Consider the following 18,969-nt stretch of genomic DNA (forward strand, 5'->3'; position numbering starts at 1 on the left):
CGCACTCTGAACACTGCGCTGTCTTGACACTCTGAGTGATTTCTCTCACTCTACTGGAGTTTTTACATTCACTGGCTCTTTACTCTGAAATGCTTCCAATGTGTATTTTAAGGTAACTGGCAACGGGTTCATAACTAGTGAACAGGTACCTATTTTACCATCCGTATTTAATGGGCTAACCCGTCAGTATCCTTTGTAGGCTTAAAAAAAACAAACCAAAAAAACAAACCAAACAAACAAACAAACAAAAAACAACCGAAACTGCGAACCGCCTCCATCCCTGGGTGCAGTCGGGGGTCGGGGGCAGAATTGTGCTTGGTAGTTATGACTCCTCCACCTCCTCTGATCTTGAACACAGCTTTCTTATGACATCAGCACCTCTGGCGAGCACGACACCTCCACTTAGAAGTGTCCTCATTTGGGGAAATACCAAATAAACCCCGACTGAGGTTGCACTTTTTTTTCCCCCCAGGGTACAAGACAGACAAGCCCGGATATTCCTGAATATATCAACGTTGGAGGTGTGCAGCTTTCATCTGCCGCCTCTGGTGATTTTAATTTCGATCACCTGCTGAAGCCCCTTGTCTGATATTCGTGACTGCAAAACTGGCAGTTCTATAATTCGGCGGGCATACAAAGAGACGCAGGTCTCCTTTCTAACATGTGGGACAAAGTTAGCGCCCAGGACTTGGAAATCATCCATTTCAGCCTCTCCGAGCAGCCGACTGGGAGCTTCGATCCCACGCTCGGTGATTTGAGATAGGGTAGGGGCTCCCCCGGGGCTCCCCCGCTGCTGCAGGCGGCGCACGGATTTCGCTGCAGCAGAGGGCGCGTGTTCGTGACCGCGCGCACCTGTTCGTGAGTCGGGGTCCCGCGGCTCCGGCCGCCTCTGCGCGAGCTGCATCGCCCCGCCGCAAGCTCCTCCCTCGTGGCCGCGCGTCCACCCGGAGGCGGCGGCGGCGGCGGCGGGGCACGGGCAGACGCGCAGCGACCGTGGCTGCGACCCTGGGCCCAGGCGGCGGAGGGAAGGGGCGGGCGCACGGATGGGCGCCACCGAGGCCGGAGGCGCTGGGAGCCGGAGGCTGCTCTCCTCGCTGCGGCGGTGGCGCGCGGGCTGGCGGCTGCGGAGGACGCGCTCGGCTCTCCGGGCGGAGCGGGGTGAGTGCGCGCGCGGTGGGCACCGGGGCGGGCACCGGGACGCTCGGCAGAGGCCAGGCCCGAGGTCCCCAGGCTCCCGCAGGGCCGGGGCCGGTCCCGGGGCGCTCCCCTCCGCCGCGTCCCGTCTTGGCTCTCTGCCTTGGGATTGGAATCGTGGGCGACAAGCGACCGGATCTGGAGAAGGTCTGTTCCCCTCCTGGACCCCGCACCGGGCCCAGCCCCTGCAGTGCGGTACCTTTGGGGCGTTGATAACGATCCTCCAGGCTCCCTCCCGGAGTTCTCATCTGCACCCGGGCCGCCCCCTTTTCCAACCTGTCGGCTCCGGGAGCCTCCAGGCTACTCCGAGGCGCCTCCACATGGAGCTGCTTTCCAGGTACAAGCCATCCGGTCGTCGCCAGGGCCTCAGCCCACAGCTGCTTACCAGTGGCCTGGATTCGTTCCATCCATCCATTTATTTATTTATTTTTTAATCCAGCCCATCTCTCCGCCAGGACCCGAAGGGAACGAGATAGGCAAGGCCCCGCACGTGAGACCATTTCTAGAGAGGGAGGCCGATGTTACCCTCCTAAAGCCATCCATCCCCCGGGGAACTGGGCTGGTGGAGGAAGCCGCGTCTGTGCCCCAGGCGGAGCCACCGAGCAGCCCCGGACCTGTTGAGTGACTCCAGCAGGCGGCGGGGAAGGCGGGGAAGGCGCCCGCAGGGAGGACAGGGCGCCTGGCTCTCAGGAGCCCAGCCAGAGGCTAGCGATTGTTGTAGTGCAAAGGCTGGGGCCTGGGAGGAGGAAGTCGACATTTTTTATCTTAGTCGTGGTTTCTCAGCCGGCCGTGGCCGTGCCCCCGTCTCGCAGTCTGGCCGCTCAAACGCTGTCTCTCCGGGAGCCTTTCCTGCCACCTGTAACCTCTTCTTTGGGAATTCATCCCCTTGTAGGGCGTTTGTGGCAGGCCTGGCTGGTACGGTAGATCGCACCTACCCTAGCCAGGTTTTCCACCAGCCTAAGTGTGAATTGGCTGCGTCTCTCTCTCTCTCTCTCTCTCCTTTTTGTCTGTTTCTGTCATCTAAAGATCCCTGTGAGGCTGACATGCCTTGATTTCTAAAATGGCCGGCAGATCCAGACCCGAAGCCAGGTTCTACCCTCCTGGTGACATAGGCACCCCCATCCTGTTTCTTTAAGGATCAAATAGATGATCGAATGGGAAGAGTCAACAGCCATAGCGCGCTGACACAGAGCGAGCGAGGAGTATAAATAAAACTTGACAGAGATCAACAGTCTTGCAAATATTTGTTGCTGCAGACGTGAGCGTTTGTGGGTGGGAAAGAGACCCTTCAGCCCGTCGTCACCACCTTGCTGGCTTCCAAAGTTTGTGTTTCTCCTTTGATTAACATGTACATAAGACTCCCTCCTTATACGAGCAAGATCTGTGGCTGGCACACAGCGGGGCTGGGGAGAATCGGCTCTTTTCTCTAGCTTGTGGGTTTGGGGATAACAACAGGCATTCTTTCAGAGATGATTTCGTGCATCATCTGGTTCTGGGTAGAAAGGAAAGGATGGTGTTATTGTGTTAAGACCGGTTAGTTTTATAATTTTAAAACTAGCTGTAACCTCACCTTTTTTGTTGTTGTTGTTTGTTTTTTGGAAACACGGTTTCTCTGTGTAGCCTTGGCTGTCCTGGCCTCACTTTGTAGACCAGGCTGGCCTCAAACTCACAGAGATCCAGCTGCTCCTGCCTCCCCTTGTGCTGGGGTTACAGATGTTTGCTATCATGCCCAGCTTCTAGCCTCGCCTGTAATCCCAGCATTCGGGAGGCAGAGGCAGGTGGAGCTGAAGGCAGCCTGCTGGGGCCTGGGGAGATGGCTCAATGGTTATGAGCACTGACTGCTCTTCCAAGGTACCAGGGTTCAACTCCCAGCACCTCCATGGCAGCTTGCATCCATCTGTCACTCCTGTTCCAGGGGATCTGACACATTCACCATAGACATACATACAGTCAAACGACCATATACGTGAAATAAAATGAAATTATAATAATAAAAAAGAAAGCAGCCTGGCCTACAGTGAATTCTAGGACAGCCAGGGTTATAGAGCGAGACCTTGACTCAAGGAAAAAAAAAAACAAAACACGCAAGCAAGCAAGTAAACAAACCAATAAATACAGTTGCGTACGGAATGCACAGCATCCTGTGCTCTGTCTTTGTTCCTGGTTCCCATGTTATGGTCCACCCACAGCTTTTCAGGCTATATATCCCTGTATATTTCACTACTATTCATTTCTCTTCTTGCTCCCTAAACATCCTTGGGATAAGACTATAATGATACGACTGTCAAACAATACTTAACAGACTAATTCAAACACTATCTTGCTCAAATTTTTATTTTTTATTTTTTTTTCTGAGACATGGTCTCACCAAGTAGCTTTGGCCAGCTTGGAGCTCTCTAAACCGGAACTCACAGAGATCCTCCTAATTCTCCCTCCTGAGTGGTGGGATTAAAGGCACGTGCTGCCACTACACACAGCCTTGGTCAGATCTTGGAAACAGGCCCGGGAGGAAGGAGGATAGATGTTACTCATTTCCTCCATTTTGTACTCAAGATAAATCAAGAGATCCTGAATGACTTGCAGGAGGCCTCCAGGCCTGACTATCTGTAGACCACCCTTTCTGCCATGTCTCCCAGCACAAAATAGACAGGTTCCCACGTGTTCATGGAGGAGAGAAGTAAGATGAACTACCACATAATGAAAAAAAAATCCATAGCCTGGTTTTATCTGATTCTGTAAAGGGTGATCTGATTTTTTTTTTCTGTGATGACATCACTATCACTTGAACACCTTGTGCCACATTTCAGTCTGCTGTTAATGAGAGGCACACAATTAAACAGTGTGATCTTGGCCGGGGGCCCTTAATCTTTCTAAAATCCAGCCATTTATCATCTGCAAAATGGGAATGCTAATTCCTGTGTCATCCTGTGGCTGTGCTGATTAGCGATTGCCCAGCACACAGAGGCTCAGAAGAGGCTGGTTATTGTTTTTATAAACATCAGTACAGACTTTACACCTCACATATGGGTCGTCATGGGTCTGAAGAGTTTAGTGAGTTGTGGAAAGATCATTCACTGGAGTCTTCCTTGCAGCTGAGTCTTCTGGGACAGCCAGGTCTTCAGTAGCAGTATTCTGCTATCTCTCACTCCCTCCCCCAAGTCAGAGGTGCGAAAGGAAGAACGGAGCTTCTAGGGACCCTTGGCATCATTCAGTACATGCTGCCCTTCCAGAGAACTGGAGTTTGGTTCCCCGCAACCATGTCATGAATGCCTGTAACTCCAGCTTCTCACCTCTGTGGATACCCACCCCCACACCGCATCCCCACATCCACATTTAAGAAAAATAAAAGCTTAAAACATGTGCACTTTAAGGATTTATAATTGTATTTACAATGGGAATACTTAGAGGGACAATCACTGGATAAAAGGTTTTATGCTTTTGTTGTTGTTTGGTCCTAAAGGGTTTTACCACCTTGACCTCTGAAGCTTTAGGCTGGTTCATTTCTGCCAGTGGTGAGTGAGATTCTCCATTCTGTGTCCTGCTAGGCCTTTTTGTTTAAAATTAGCTAAGTTTATTTGTTGACAATCTCATACAAGTATAGAATGCGTTCTGATAGTGTTAGGCATTTTAATGCTTGCCCACTGATGCATAGGAAATGATGCTTCGGGCACTTTTATTGTCTTGTGTTTTTGGAGACAGGGTCTCATGTGTCTCAGGCTGGCCTTGAGCTTCTGATCCATCTCCTGCCAGCTCCCAAATGCTGCATACGTGCATGCTTCCAATAGGCATGCATGACCACAGCAATCATGGTCACCACGGTCATTTGTCTTTTTAGAAATTGAATTCCTTTGATAAAAATCGAACCTGAGTATCTTTTCACAAAACACTTGCTACTCATACCGGCCTCTGTGAAAAGCCTGATGCTGTCCTTTCTTACCCTTTTATCTGATGGTTTGTCTTTCTTCTTCTCTCTTTATAGAAATTCTTTAAATATTCTGGGTTCTAATCAGTTACTCGGTTTAGGTTTAATTATGCAGTGTTTTTGTTTTCTTCTAGTTCTGGGATCAAATTCAAGGCTTCTCCATGAATGGGAATATGCTCAAGCTATGTAGAGTGGAAAATAACTCTTCCAATGCATTCCTTCTTCTCCAGGAATGACTTTTTAATCACACCTCAAAGCTATTAGGTGTAGAAAAAAAAGGACTTCCCGAAGGTAGGCATATTCCTTAAACAGAAGACCTCACCAGCCCATGGGATTATGCTAATCAGCCCCTCACAAGAGATCACCTCATCCTGCCCATGCCTGAAATGTGCAGTTTCCTGGGAAGACACAGCTGGAACCAGCTCATCATGTCCCAGCAGATGCTGTTTTTTGGGAGGAGAAGAGAGCAGAACACATGTCAGTGAATCACTAGCTTTGCTGTTTGTTTCTAGCAGTGTGTCCTTTTCTCTTTTAAACACATTAAGGGGATGCTTACCAGCATCAAACAAGACCACAAATATTAGAGGAGTTAGGGGCCGAGCTGATGGCTCAGCGAGGAAAGCACTTATTGAATAAACAGGAGGACGATCCTGAGCACCCGTGTAAAAGCTAGGTGTGACAGATCACATCTGTCTCCCTAGCTCCAGAGCACACCTGCGTGAACATGTATTTGTAACATATAAAATCACACACACTCACTCATACATGCACACACACAGACACACACTCTTGCACACGCACATACAATCACATATAATCTAGCACAGACACTCAGATGCACATACACAAGCACACATACACACATTCACACATATGCACACACCACACACACAGTCATACACACACACACACACACACACACACACACACACACACACACACTACAAGATAGTTGCCCTGAAAGTAACCAGCACTTCGCCTGAGTGGCAGAGCCTCACTGACTCCACCTCAGGCCCAGCTCGCTCTGCTGACACCTCACCTGTGTTCAGGTGCGTAACTCTTGAGGGGGATTCTCCAAATCAGCCCCCAGACCCATACCAACAGTTCTCAGGGGTACAAATACTCCATGCTGCTCTAGAGCCAGCAAGTCAGAAACCCTGGGGGCAGAGCCCAGAAATCTGTCCTTTCCCAAGCCCAGATGTAACTCTAAGACAAGCTAAAATTTGTGCAACTGGCCTGTGAGTAGACAAGAGCTTTCATCTCGTGTGGGCCTAAGCGTCAGCTTTCTGCTCGCCAACTTGTGGCATGGGCAAGTTCCCAGGCATCTCTTGGGGAGCGGGGGGTGGCCAAGCTGACAGCAGTACAGGAGGATGACAGGGTGTGGTCCTTTCTTGCCAGGGCTGCTGTGAATGACATGGGGAATCCTGGCCACTGCTTCTTGCTTGCACAGCTTCTGCAAGTTACCTTGCCTCTTCCTCTCCATCATTTTTCCCATCTAAGAATTGGGAGTGTAACATGTACGTAATGCTATGTACCAGCTAAACAACACACCTATCTATCTATCTATCTATCTATCTATCTATCTATCTATCTATCTATCTATCTATCTACTCTCCCCTCTATCTATCATCTATATTTGTGTGTGTGTGTGTTAGGGAAAAACTTTCAGGTGTTGGCTTTCTCTTCCCACATTGCTGAGTCTCTTGTTTCTCCAGACCAGCTTACCCCAGAGTTCCTAGCGACTGTTTTATCTCTGGCCCTATAGGAGTGCTTGGATTACTGATGGGTTCCACTGCATCCGGCTTTTTTGTGGGTTTAGAGCAGAGGTTCTCAACCTTCCTTAATGCGGCGACCCTTTAACACAGTTCCTCATGTTGTGGTCAAACCCCCGTCCCCATAAAATTACTTTCACTGCTACTTCATAACCTGTGATTTTAGGAGTCATAATGTAAATATGTGATATGGGGGATATGTGACTCCCGTGAAAGGGTTGTTTAACCTCCAGATGGTTTGAGACCCAAATGGAGAGAAATGCTGGCTTAGGAGACCAATCTCAGGTCATCAGGCTTGTACTTTTCCCCACTGAACTGTCTTCCTGGCCTGAACCTGTTTTAAGGTCCCCATTTTATGAATAAGAAAAAGGCCAAACCAGGGCAAGGTTGACTAATGCCTCCGCAGTGACATAGCTGGTACCCTGGGATTCAAACCCAGGCATCTTGGTGTGAACATGCTTGCATTAGAGCCGCTGGCTGGCAAATGAGTTCTCCAGTAAGTTTACACAAGCGACAATACAAATCAACTGCCTGGCAAGTGGTTGGCATTCCACAGGCTAATATCCTTCCTCTTGACTGGTAGCTTAGCTTCCCAGTAACTGCCTTCCTTGTAGCCATGCTGCCTGCCTCCTTCTGTGCTAGTCTGTGGGTATTCTTGGCTTCACATCTCCACTGGTCAGGGTGACTTTTCTCTCTCTGTTTTACCTCCGTCACTGCCATTTGGGTGCTCAGAGCAAACCAAACAGATGCGGCTGGCTGGAGAAGGGCCAAATGTGGTACTTCCGGGAAAGCCATTTCTCTTCTCTCCCTCTCAGCATGCTTGTGACTCAGAAGTGGCTTCTAACAACACAGGGACTGTGCAGAGTTGCAGAGGGACTTCGTGGCCAGTGGAGTTGCCCGAAGCATTCCCTAAACCCAGTTATTGAGACAGAGCATGACGCCATGACTGGCTGTTTAGAATGGTCTTTGTTATGAGTCTATTTGAAGCTTGGGATCAGAGACATCAGTTAGGGGAAAGATCCAAGGCTTGAGTCCATTCCTGAATGAGAAATGGCCTTGAGGCCAGCTGCGAGGCAGGACAAGACTTCTGAGAGCTTGTCTGACCGTGGCTGGGATGGCCTGAGGATCAAAGATCTAAGGCTTTGGTAAACACTGTGTCACAAGGCAATGTTAAGCCCTTCTCTGTTTAATAAGATCTCCAATCTCTTTCAACCTGATTTTAAAAGAGAGAAAGAGATATTTGATTCCACATAGGCAATGGCCCAGGACTGGGTGGTTCCAGCACCCAGGAATCTGAGATGGGAGGACTGATAAATCTGGGCACCCATCTTTAAAAAGGGGGAGGAGATAAAATATGGATGTGGCAGTGCAAGCTAGTAATCCCAGCACTTGGTGGAGGGCCTCAAACAGGAAGATTGTTAAGTCTGAGGTCAGCCTGGGAATATATTAAGACGTTGTCTCAAAAATATAAGAAAATGGGGCGCGTGACGTAGCTCAGCAGATACAGGCCCTTGCTGTGCAAGCCTGACCTTCTGAGTTCTGTCACGGGAACCCATGGAAAAGTGGAAGAAGAGAACAGACCCCACAGAGCTGTTCTCTGACCTCCACGTGATCAAGTGGCATGGCATATGCAGGCTCTCTCCCTCGCTCTCTTAGCTCTCTCTCATTCATCGTCTCTCTTTTGCACATGATAAATAAAATATAAAAACAGACTGAGGAGCCACTAAGGGTGGGTAGAGATAGAAACATGTCCCAAATATAACAAAATGTGGACGATTATGGTGTTCACTGCACAATTCTTTCAACCGCTTTATATGCTGGGAGCCTTTCGAAAACAGGTAAAATGTAGATATCTGTACGAATGGTCACACTCAAAAAAGAAGTTACTTCCTTTGAACTATGAGTGGAAGCCCTTTTTCCTCCTCCCACCCCTACTACTTCAAATCTCCGAACTCCTTCCCTAAGCAAGTGCTCCTTGCGTGGGCTAGCCAGGGAGCACCTGCTCCTGTATAGCACAGGCTTTATCTCCTTCCTGGCATATAGTTCTCCCAATAACCCTACACACTAATTACTATTTTCTGTAGTTTATGAGGAAAGCCGAAGCTTGAGAGGGCTGACTCAGGTAATCACATTACCCTTACAGCACTGACGGTGACCTTCCTTCGTGGCCTTCTGCCATACTCTCCATGTTTGAAGCTGCCGTGCCTCACCCAGCTTTAGGAGGGGGTCCCATTACTAACCTCAGCCTACACAGTTGGAACAGGAACTTTAGAGAGCTTCAAGAATGCATTCCAACTTTCTCTAGGGATCAGTAAATGGCCTTGGCCTATGTTTGGACCTAGCCTTTTCTACCTCAGAGCCCTTCTGCCCCCTATTACTCAAACCCAGGCCTGGCCTGTGTTCGCCTGATTTAGTAACCCCTCAGCTGGAGGCCACGAGCTCCTGCAGGCAGAACATCCACTCAGCTCTATGCCCTCCTTATGTTCAGAATAGCTCCTAGCGTGAGGACTATTGCTGAATGAAGGGACACTGCAGCATCTCAGTGTCACATAACTGCTCTTTCTGGGCACAGTTTGACTTAGCCCATGGAGGAAGAGATGCTTGTTGTTTTTTTTTTTTTTGTTTATTTGTTTTTGTTTTTGTTTGTTTTTTGATGTAATGTATGGGCCTGAGGCTCCTGAGATGGACAGTAGGGAGTTATGAAGGACCTATTTGTGATACTCAGGTCTCCATCACTGGACCAAAATGTGGGAGATGGCTTACAGAGGGAAAAGGTTTTTTAACGACGTTTATTCTGTATGCGTGCCTATGAAGGTCAGAGGACAGCTTTTGGGAGTCAGTTCTCTCCTTCCGTCATGCAGGCTCCAAGACTGATCTCTGGTTTGGCACCAAGTGTTCTTGCCCTCTGAGCCATTTCACTGGGCCAGGGAAAGAGTTATTTTTACTTCAGTCCCTGATAGGTTTGACCCATTGCTTTGGGTCAGTGGTGAGGCAGCAATATTATCGGGGGATCACATGGCAGAGTAAAAACAATTTATCCTTTGGCCAGGAAAGAGCAAGAGGGAAGGGCTGTGGTCCCACAATCCCCTTTGAGACTGTAGTCCTAGGGGTCTAAAGACCCTCTACTGTACCCTACCTCTTAAAAGCTTTACCATCTCCCGAACAGCCCTGCCCTTGGAGCCAAGCCCTCATCTCACGGGCATCAGGGAGACATTCACGATCCAACCATCTTAGCACATCCCCTTCACTGTCGCCCAAGCTCCTCAAGAAGAGCAGAAAGGTATCATACACTGCCAAGAAGTAATGGAAACCAAACCCACATTTTTAAACATTCTAGTGGCCAAGACTGCTCCCCCTTCATGGCCACACTCGTCTCGTGGCTGCTGCAACGAGCAGGCAAACGCTTAAAATTAGTCATCTTGAATGTGCCCGGGCATCCTCACATGGACTGAGTGCTTCGTTTACCCAGTTCTGTGTCTTTTTCTCCTCCCAGTAGCCTGGCATGCACTGGGCGCAGGTGTGGTGGGCTCCTGTTTGGAGGGGAGGTTGTCATTTGCTTGGCACCACTCAGTTCAGTGGGGTCTTCAGCACTCTTGTCCACTACTTCTGTGTCAATACTGTAATTAAACAGCAAGTTCTGGGGATGATAGTAACAGATGGATGGATATGTGTGTGTTTGTGTTTGTGTGTGTGTGTGTGTGTGTGTTGGTTTTCTCGAAACATGGGTCCTGTACTTCACCAGTTAATTTCTCTAGAGATCAGATTTTCTAATCTCTGATGGAAAAAAACCAAACCAAACCAAACCAAACCAGACACAAAAAACTAGCCATATGTAGTAAAGGAGGTTGTGAAGGTTCAGAATTGAAGAAAAAAAATAATTTAAAACCCCCCCTTTTTAGAAAAAAAAAATGAGTATGGGTGTTTTGCTTGCATGTATGTCTATGTACCATGTGCATGCCTGATACCCAAGGAGGCCAGAAGAGGGCACTGGATCCCCTGGGACTGGAGTTACAGACAATTGTAAGCTGTGGAGTGGCTGCTAGGAATCCAACCTGGGTTCTCAGGAAGACCAGTCAGTACTCTTAACGACCGAGCCATCTTTCCAGCCTCTATTCATCTTATTTTTTAAGGTTTATTTACTTAAAAAATTCTGACATTCATTGATTTTGTGTGATGTGTGTGTGTGTGTGTGTGTGTGTGTGTGTGTATGTGTATGTGTGTGCTGTGCTCTGGTGCGTGTGTGGAGGGCAGGCTGCAAATTTTGGGAGTGGTTCTTTCCTTGTACTCTGTAGGTCCCAGGGGTTGAGATCAGTCGGGCTTGGTGGCAAGGCAGTACCTTTACACAGTGAGCCATCACACCGGCCCTGATAAAAGCAGTTTTAGAGTGCCTTTCCTTTTTCTATGTTTGGCTGAGGGGCGCCTAGAAGGCTGAAAGGCAATGCTAGGGTCAATTCTACGGCCTTGAATATGCCGGGCAGGTACTGTACCATTGAGCCACGCCTCCCTCTAGCCCCAATATTAAGTAAAGATGTTTAGAAGGCTGTGATAATGTTGACCCATTTTCCATAAGTTAAATGTCATCTCATTTGACCACACTCTCTAAAAATGGCACGCGTTACCTCATTGCCACATTATGCTGGTCCTCACAGCGTTTGCTGCCACTTATTATGTTTTTTTTTTTTTTTTTTTTTAATTGCTTGACTGAATTCTCTCACCAGAAGGTAAAAATTGCTGCGAGGGCGGGGACTTGTCTGCTCTTCTCCCCCGGAACCCTAACAGGTAGAACAGTGCCTGCCAAAATTTACAGTCTGTTGAATGAATGACAGCAGAATGTTGTAGAATGACAGAAAATTCGGTGTGAACCGAAGCCAGCAACGTCCTCGCCTTTCATTAGAGGGGTCTCCTGGTCTAGCTTTCCCGTACCTGGTCCCGGCTGGTTTGCAAAGCTTCCCTGCCCATCAGCTTACACCTTGGTTGAAGTGGCACGCAGCAGACACGGGTCACTGTCTGGCACCCGGTGCTTCTGTTTTGTGCCCGCCGAGAGCAGAGCTGGGGGTTTTCTGTGCACTATTGTGTGTGTAGGACCAAGCACCGCTCGGGACCCACCCAGAAGTGCTTGTTGAGAAAACGAAAGAAGCCGTGAATGAGTACTTAGGAGGAAGGTCAAGTCTCTTAGGGACCACTTGCACGCTCTCCCCAAGCTAAACGCGAGCCAAGCCTCTCCAGAGGCGAGGAGGAAGTAAGAGGTTGCATCTCTACTCCAGGGAAGGAAGAAGGGCAAACCTAGGCTCCAGATCCGGTTCCATGCCATGTTTTGGAAGTCGTGTTTACGTCTGCCTTCATCCTCATCCCTTCCGCTTCAGCACGAACAAAATTATAACCCTGCACACTGACTTGCATGCCATTATCACAGCCTGGGTGCTCCTGCCTTGAGGGACTTCGCCCCCGGGACCGCTGACTGTCTGTGAACGACAAATCCAAAGTCAAGGGTTGCAGAGGCAGCCGGACTTTCCTGCTCTCTGGCAGCAGAGGGAGGACACAGAGAATGAAAGATTCCGAAAATAAAGGTAAGGGGCTGACAGCAGAGGGGTGGCTAAGACACCCGGGGAAGATGTCGCAACGTGAATGTGTCTAGTTTGTGCTGATGGCCGATTTGATCACTAACGTGTATTCGTAAATTTTTAGTTATGTAATATATGTCCTCTTTAAATGACTGTTCTCTAAATTCCGTGTCATTCAGTTTTCCATTTTTTTTTTTGCAGTACTAAACACACATATATATGTATATATATTTTGTATTCCTTATGTAATCTTGGCTGACTCCGCATCTCACAGTTTCCTTTATAATCGCTTCCAGAATTCTGATACTTTTATTTTTTTTGGGGGGGGGGAGCGGGGTGTTTACAATTGTTAATCATTAAAATGCAAGCTTCAGGCAGTTATTGGAAATAGCTGGAGAACTTGATACTTAAAAACACAGTTCGGGGTTTCTAGAGAGGCACTGACTGAGGATCTACAGAGGAACCGGGGAGCGTTCATCTTTTTTTTTCGCGAGGGCTCAGCAGGGAGTCGTCGCCGCTGACCTTCAGAACTGTTTACCTTGCACAGGGATGTGAGGATGCAAGCTCCCGCCCGCCCGCAGCTCCTCCCCGCCCTCCCCCCCCCCCCCCCGTATCCCACGCGCCTCTAAAAAAGAAAAGGAAAAAAAAAAAAAACCCCGCCGGCACGAATTCTGGTGGAGGGGAGGGCAAGGACAGAAACAGATTGAAGAGAAAAGCCTCCCCACCCCCCCTCCCGAAACCCCAAGGACTCTGGAGGATTCCGGGGTTCAAGGCTGAGGCCCTGGCAAATTTCTGCAGCATCAGGGGACGGGGGAGGGGGAGGAGCAACCCCCCCACTCCCCCCAGAGTGCACGTGGTTCAGGGTCGCGCTTCCTTCTGCACCCTCGATTCTCTAGCTCCAGGTGCCCGCGGAGGGGCCGTGCGTGGCCGGGGACAGGCCGCCATCTCCGCAGCTGCTCGGCGACCCCCCGCGAAGCTGCCCCGACCACGCACTTTTCCCAGTCCCCAGGGTGCGCAGGTGCCGGGGGTGGGGTGCCCTAAGCCGGGTAGGCGGTGTGGCTTTCCCCATAGGAGTCTGACCTCTGGCTGGTTAGATTCCCATCTGCTGATGGGAAGCGTTAGGTGCACACACTCACATACCCACCAACACCCGACCAACGGGGTGGACGCCAGGGGCGAGGCTGGCTTTGCCATCTACCGAAAGCAAGGCAAGCGTCTTTAATGGATCCGGGCTGCTCTAAATCGCGCGGCTTTAGGAGGGGCGGGGTGGGGCCTCGGGTTGTTGGCCGGCTCGGGCGGCTGTGGGCCCTTCAGATTCTCTCATTGATCCTTGCGGTTTTGGTGTTTAAATTTTAATTAAGCAGTCCCAGGGAGGAAGAAACAGCTGTGGGAGGCCCTGGAGAAAGCGAAGAGGATGGTTCACTCTTGTTTCCCAGCCGGCCGCCACTCGTGGACAAATAATTCCTGGGGGGGTCAAAGTATTCAAAATCCCCAAAGAGGGCTTTCCTTGCTGTTTGCAGTGGCTGGAGAAAGGGTTAATGGAGAAAGAGGACGGGAAAAAAGTCTATTTGTCAAGTCATGCTAGGCCATGGCCATGACTTAGAAACGATTAAAGCTGTCTGATTCACAGGCTCAGGCCCAGCTCAGAGCTCGCCAGTGTTTAGGACAGAAATACTCCCGATCTCAGCATGTCAGCGTGTTTTAAGCTTCAGGTCTCCCTGCTCTTTTTGATGCGAGCTGGTATTTTGAATTCTGTATCAGTTTGTGTTGTAAAGAGCCCGGGCTGGCAATCCAAACGCAGGTGTCTGGTGTATTCCGCTCGTCTCTCAGCAGAGCCCGGGAGACTCTTGATTTCCTTGGGTCACAGTTTCTTGGACTCCCACGTGGAAGGAAGCTAGATGACATCAGTGCTTTTTCAGATTGTGAGGGACTGGCTGCCGCGGGACCAGCCTTCGGGACAGGCACGGTAGAATAAATCCATCCTAGGAACCATTGCAGGCTTGTGACTAGCTTGCTTTCTAGAGCTTCTGTTTCAGACACTTCTGTTTGTGTGCGCAGACATGTGGGCTGTGTTCTGTCATCGGGTCTATGTTCTTTTGAGTCCTAGCCGAAACATACCGAAGAGTGATGGATCAAGCCATAGCTGACTAACTAGAGATTCTGTGAGGTGCAAACATGTGCATGGGAGCCCTCTCCCTAGAGAGAAAGATAAAGCCAGCTGTCTCCCTCTGCTTTGCAAAGGTGTCTAAGACCCCAAACAGGTCATGAATGAATGTATTTTTAGGGTCCCCTAAGAGTCCTTCGGGTCAATTTCTTTTTGTGTTGGGAGATGGGGGTCTGTGTTGAGGAGTAGATTGTGAGACAGTTTGTGAGGTGAGTATGTACACACACACACACACGTACAAACAGACATGAATGCACACAGAGAACAGTAGAGAATGTGTAGCTATTTCTGGGAAGCAAAGTACCGGTTGTTGACCTGAATATGAAGTAAATGTACCAGAACATGTACCAAATGTACCAAAAATGATGAAAAGGACTGCTAAAACAAACAAACAAACAAAACCCAAAATGTAGGAAAATTTCAGATGACAACTCTCCTTGCAAAGACTAACCAAGAAACCAGGCGAGGTTGCAAGAGGTTGGTGGAGCCGGTGCGTGCTTGGTACCTCGGCAGAACTTGAACTTGAGTGGGCCACTGTGTCATGAATGGTGTTCAGGAAATGCTGCACTGTGGTTTAATAACGGCCTTCCTTCCTTCGTCCTGTTCCCCGTGCATCTTAGCCCAGTGAGGTTGTCGACCACGAAAGGCCTCTTATAACTTAGGCCCCTTTTATTACTTTATCTCAATCAAAATGCTTTGCAAGCCAGGAAGAAATCCTGTGTATAAGATGATTAAATTAAAATGGTTGAATGAGATACAGAGAAACAACAACAACAACAAAGTTGAAAGAGTTAACCCAGATGTTGACCAGCGTGGCCGATAACTTTAGTAATAAATGTCCCAGAGCCTATTTAACGATGAGTTTGTGAAAAGTTGTCCTTCAGGCACTTCACGGATTGTTCCGTAGTGCAAGCTAACACTTTTTGTGATACATAAAGACAGAAAAAGGTAGAACTGTGCTCCGGCCCAGGTCTTTTCACCTCAGAAACCACTTCTCAGGTAGGTAGGGGATTGCAGACAAGTCACTCCCTAAAATGAGCTTTAGAATAAAATTGCATAGGGGCTGGAGAGATGGCTCAGCAGCTAAGGGCAGGTATTGTCCTTGCAGAGAACCTGAGTTTGACTCCCAGCACCATTACAGGCAGCTCACAACTGCCTGTAATTCCAGCTCCCGGGGATCTAATGCTCTCTGACACACACACACACACACACACGCTTGCATAGATAAGTCATAAAAAATTTCAAAGAAGATAAAATTGCCTATATTAGTATTATAATTAATTCACCTTGTATTAAAAAAAAAAGGAAAGATGAACCTTAGAAAATAAAATAATGGCTTTTGACTAATTTTCTGGTTTGTTTGAAAAATAGACATGGTAAAGTCTGTGAATTGTCAGTAAGGCCTTAGAGGCAAAGAAAGGAGTGGAATTTTTTTGTATATAAAAGACAGAGAAACTGTTTCTCCTGCAAGGTTTCTGTATTCTGAGGGACTTTAATACTGCAACATCCTGTGAGCAGATGAGGCGGTGGCTAACATGGAATGTGCTGAGAGTACGGTCTGGGCAGGTTCCTGAAAACACTTCAGGAATCTGAGTGCTTTCAATAGACGATGCTGCAGAATCAGATTGGGATTTGAACAAGGTCAGACCCAGACTTTCAGACCTCACATATGAAGTACATTCCCTATTTTCAATTTAAAAAAAAAAAGTATAAAGAAATGTTAGTTTCTGTTTCCCTTAACCGTCATGACTCCTTTGATATCTTCAGAGAAAACACATACACTTTTAACTTTTTTTTTTTTTTTTTGTCACGGCTGTTTTTGCATGGTTGGCCGAGTGAAATGCTATTTTTGCAGGAAGGGCCTGTAAATATCATGTGCTTTCTCAGGGGTCCGGGGTACTTGTTAAGACAGATTAGAAATTTGCTCATGCCAGTGGTTATCGATGGAAACTGGATGTTCACTTGAAATCTGCAGGTAGGTTTTTCATTTGGTAGCATTCATGGGCAGAAAGGAACCAGAATTGTTTGGGTTAGCTTGTGTGATCTGTAACTTTCCAATATTTTTGTTGAAGAGGTGAAACACTCTATAGTTTCCGAGCCTAGAATGTATATACATACATTCTATACATACATACATTTATACATACATACATACATACATACATTCTATACATACATACATTTGTACATACATACACACATATGTATATCCACTGATCCTAGAAGTTTATTTATTTTTTTAGAAGATTTTATTTATTTATTTTATGTCTGAGTGCTCTATCTGCATGTACACCTGGATGCCAGTAGAGGGCATCAGTTTCCAGTATAGATAGTTGTGAGCCACTATTTGGTTGCTGGGGATTGAATTTAGGACCACGGGAAGAGCGGACAGCGCTCTTACCAGCTGAGCCATCTCTAATCCTGGAAGTTTATAAAAGTATTTATAAGTGTACTTATAAGTATGTAAGTAAACCTATGTTTACATACGTAAACTTCTAGGATTAGCCGGATGTGGCCAGCCTTGTCTGCAAAGCAAGTTTTAGGACAGCCAGGGCTACACAGAGAAACCCTGTAATCAAAAATACAACCTCCTCTCAAAAAATAGATTTTCAGGATTAAAGGTGCTATTAAATCTAAGAAAGTTTGTATCACTTAATGCTGTTCCAGAATAACTCATCTAAAGCATATTGGCATTTTGCAGGACAGTGGGAAGAAACTGCAACACAATTTAGCTTTCTCATTCGGTCTACATACAAGTGCAGATACCTGCCTCCATTGTAACATGGTTCTGCCTGCGTGTTTATACATCACAATACATACATATTATAATTAATGCCATTGAATCTCTGCTTGCAGTGCATACGCTTTGTTTTTAATGTTTTATTTAATTCTTGCATTATCCATGTGCATGTGTGGGCACGTGGAGGCCAGAACGGGATGTCAGGCACCTTCCTCCATTACCTGTCTTGCTGCTCTGAGCTAGAGTTTCTCACTGCACCAGAAGCTCACCATTTTTGCTAAGATGGCTGTCTGGTGAGCTCTCAAGATCCTCCTGTCTCCAGCCCCCTATCCCCATGCCAGTCCTGAAATTATAGGCACTCATAACTATGCCCAGCTTTTTACATGGGTGCTGGGGATTTGAACTCAGGTCCTCATGCTTGCAAAGAAAGTGCTTTTACCCACCTCTGAATAGTTTAATATTTATGTGCAAATGGCTTTGTTTTGGCTCCCTTACCCTTTTTGTTTTGGATTATGCTAAGTGAATACTCTGGAACAGTGTATATTCAATCCTGTAATTTTGTAATTTTGGTGCCTTAAAAAAAAGATGAAAGCAGCATATGAATGCTTGTAATTGAAATTGAACTGGGCAGAAAGTACCCTATTTTTCTTTTTCTTTCACCTTTGAGACAAGATCTTGCTATGTATTGGGCTCGTGCTGGCCTTGAACTTGGTTCATCCCTAGCCAGTGTTACACATGACCCTCAGGCCCAGTCTCCTGAGTGCTGAGGTTAGGAGCAAGTGCCATCGTGTCTAGGAGACACTGGGACACGTGGGATGGAAATCTGCCAGAAAGTGATGCCATTGGGTTGTTGATTCTCTGAGCTACTGGAGCGGCCACTTGGAGATGTTTTTGAGTTGTTCCTAGGATATAGAAATTCGATGTGTTTTTATGTGTTGGCTTTGTTTTGGTGATCTTGCTAAATGCACTTATTAATTTGAGTAGTTTTTTGATTTGGCAGGATTTCCCATGATGACAGTTTTCTATAATTCCCTCATAATTCTTTCAGTTTTCCAACTCTTACGCATTTTTAACCTTCTCTTACTTAGACATCAGCTGGGATCTCTCCTCAGGATCATGTAGAAGTGTAGTTCATCCCTAAGCAGTTGAACTGGTTCCATCTGGTTATTTCTTTGCTATTGACTTCCGGTTTCCTTCTACCGTAGTGAGAGGACGGACTGTGGATATATTAGCTCTTAGAAAAAATTTGAGATCTGCTATGAGGCACTGCTTATGGTTGACTTCTATATGTGCATAGTCTGTGTACATTATGTATGTACTTTAAAATAACGTGCGCACTAAAGGTTCTTCGTTCTATGTTTTAGGTATGTTGACTATTTCAATATTTTTTCTTAAAAAAAAAAACAAAACCACAAAGATTTGCTTTTGTTTTTGTGTATGTGTATGTGTGTATGTCTGTGTGAGTGAATGCCATGTGTGTCCAGGTGCCCCTGGAGGTAAGAAGAGGTCATGAGATCCCCTGGAGCTGGAGTTCCAGGGCTGTGAGCTGATGTGGGTACTGGAAATTGCACCTGGATCCTTTGGAAGGGCAGAATACTCTTTTAACCAGGAGCCCA

The 18,969-nt window shown here is 47.4% G+C and overlaps 1 protein-coding gene across 4 annotated transcripts in view; it reads left to right on the plus strand.

Annotated features, from left to right (window-relative positions):
• The first annotated feature begins 998 nt into the window (after positions 1–998).
• Dnajc6 (DnaJ heat shock protein family (Hsp40) member C6) overlaps positions 999–18,969 on the plus strand; it is a 151,276-nt gene continuing 133,305 nt past the window's right edge. Inside the window, exon 1 of one of the 4 annotated variants that reach the window (XM_060365974.1) lies at positions 999–1,158. In XM_060365974.1, coding sequence (XP_060221957.1) covers positions 1,044–1,158 — 115 coding nt within the window. In that variant the 5' untranslated portion in view covers positions 999–1,043. Of the gene's footprint in view, positions 1,159–12,100; positions 12,456–18,969 lie in introns of those variants that run through there. The other 3 variants (XM_060365977.1, XM_060365975.1, XM_060365976.1) reach the window with 3 other exon arrangements.

Source organism: Meriones unguiculatus, chromosome 12, assembly GCF_030254825.1.
Source record: "Meriones unguiculatus strain TT.TT164.6M chromosome 12, Bangor_MerUng_6.1, whole genome shotgun sequence".
NCBI classification, from domain to species: domain Eukaryota; kingdom Metazoa; phylum Chordata; class Mammalia; order Rodentia; family Muridae; genus Meriones; species Meriones unguiculatus.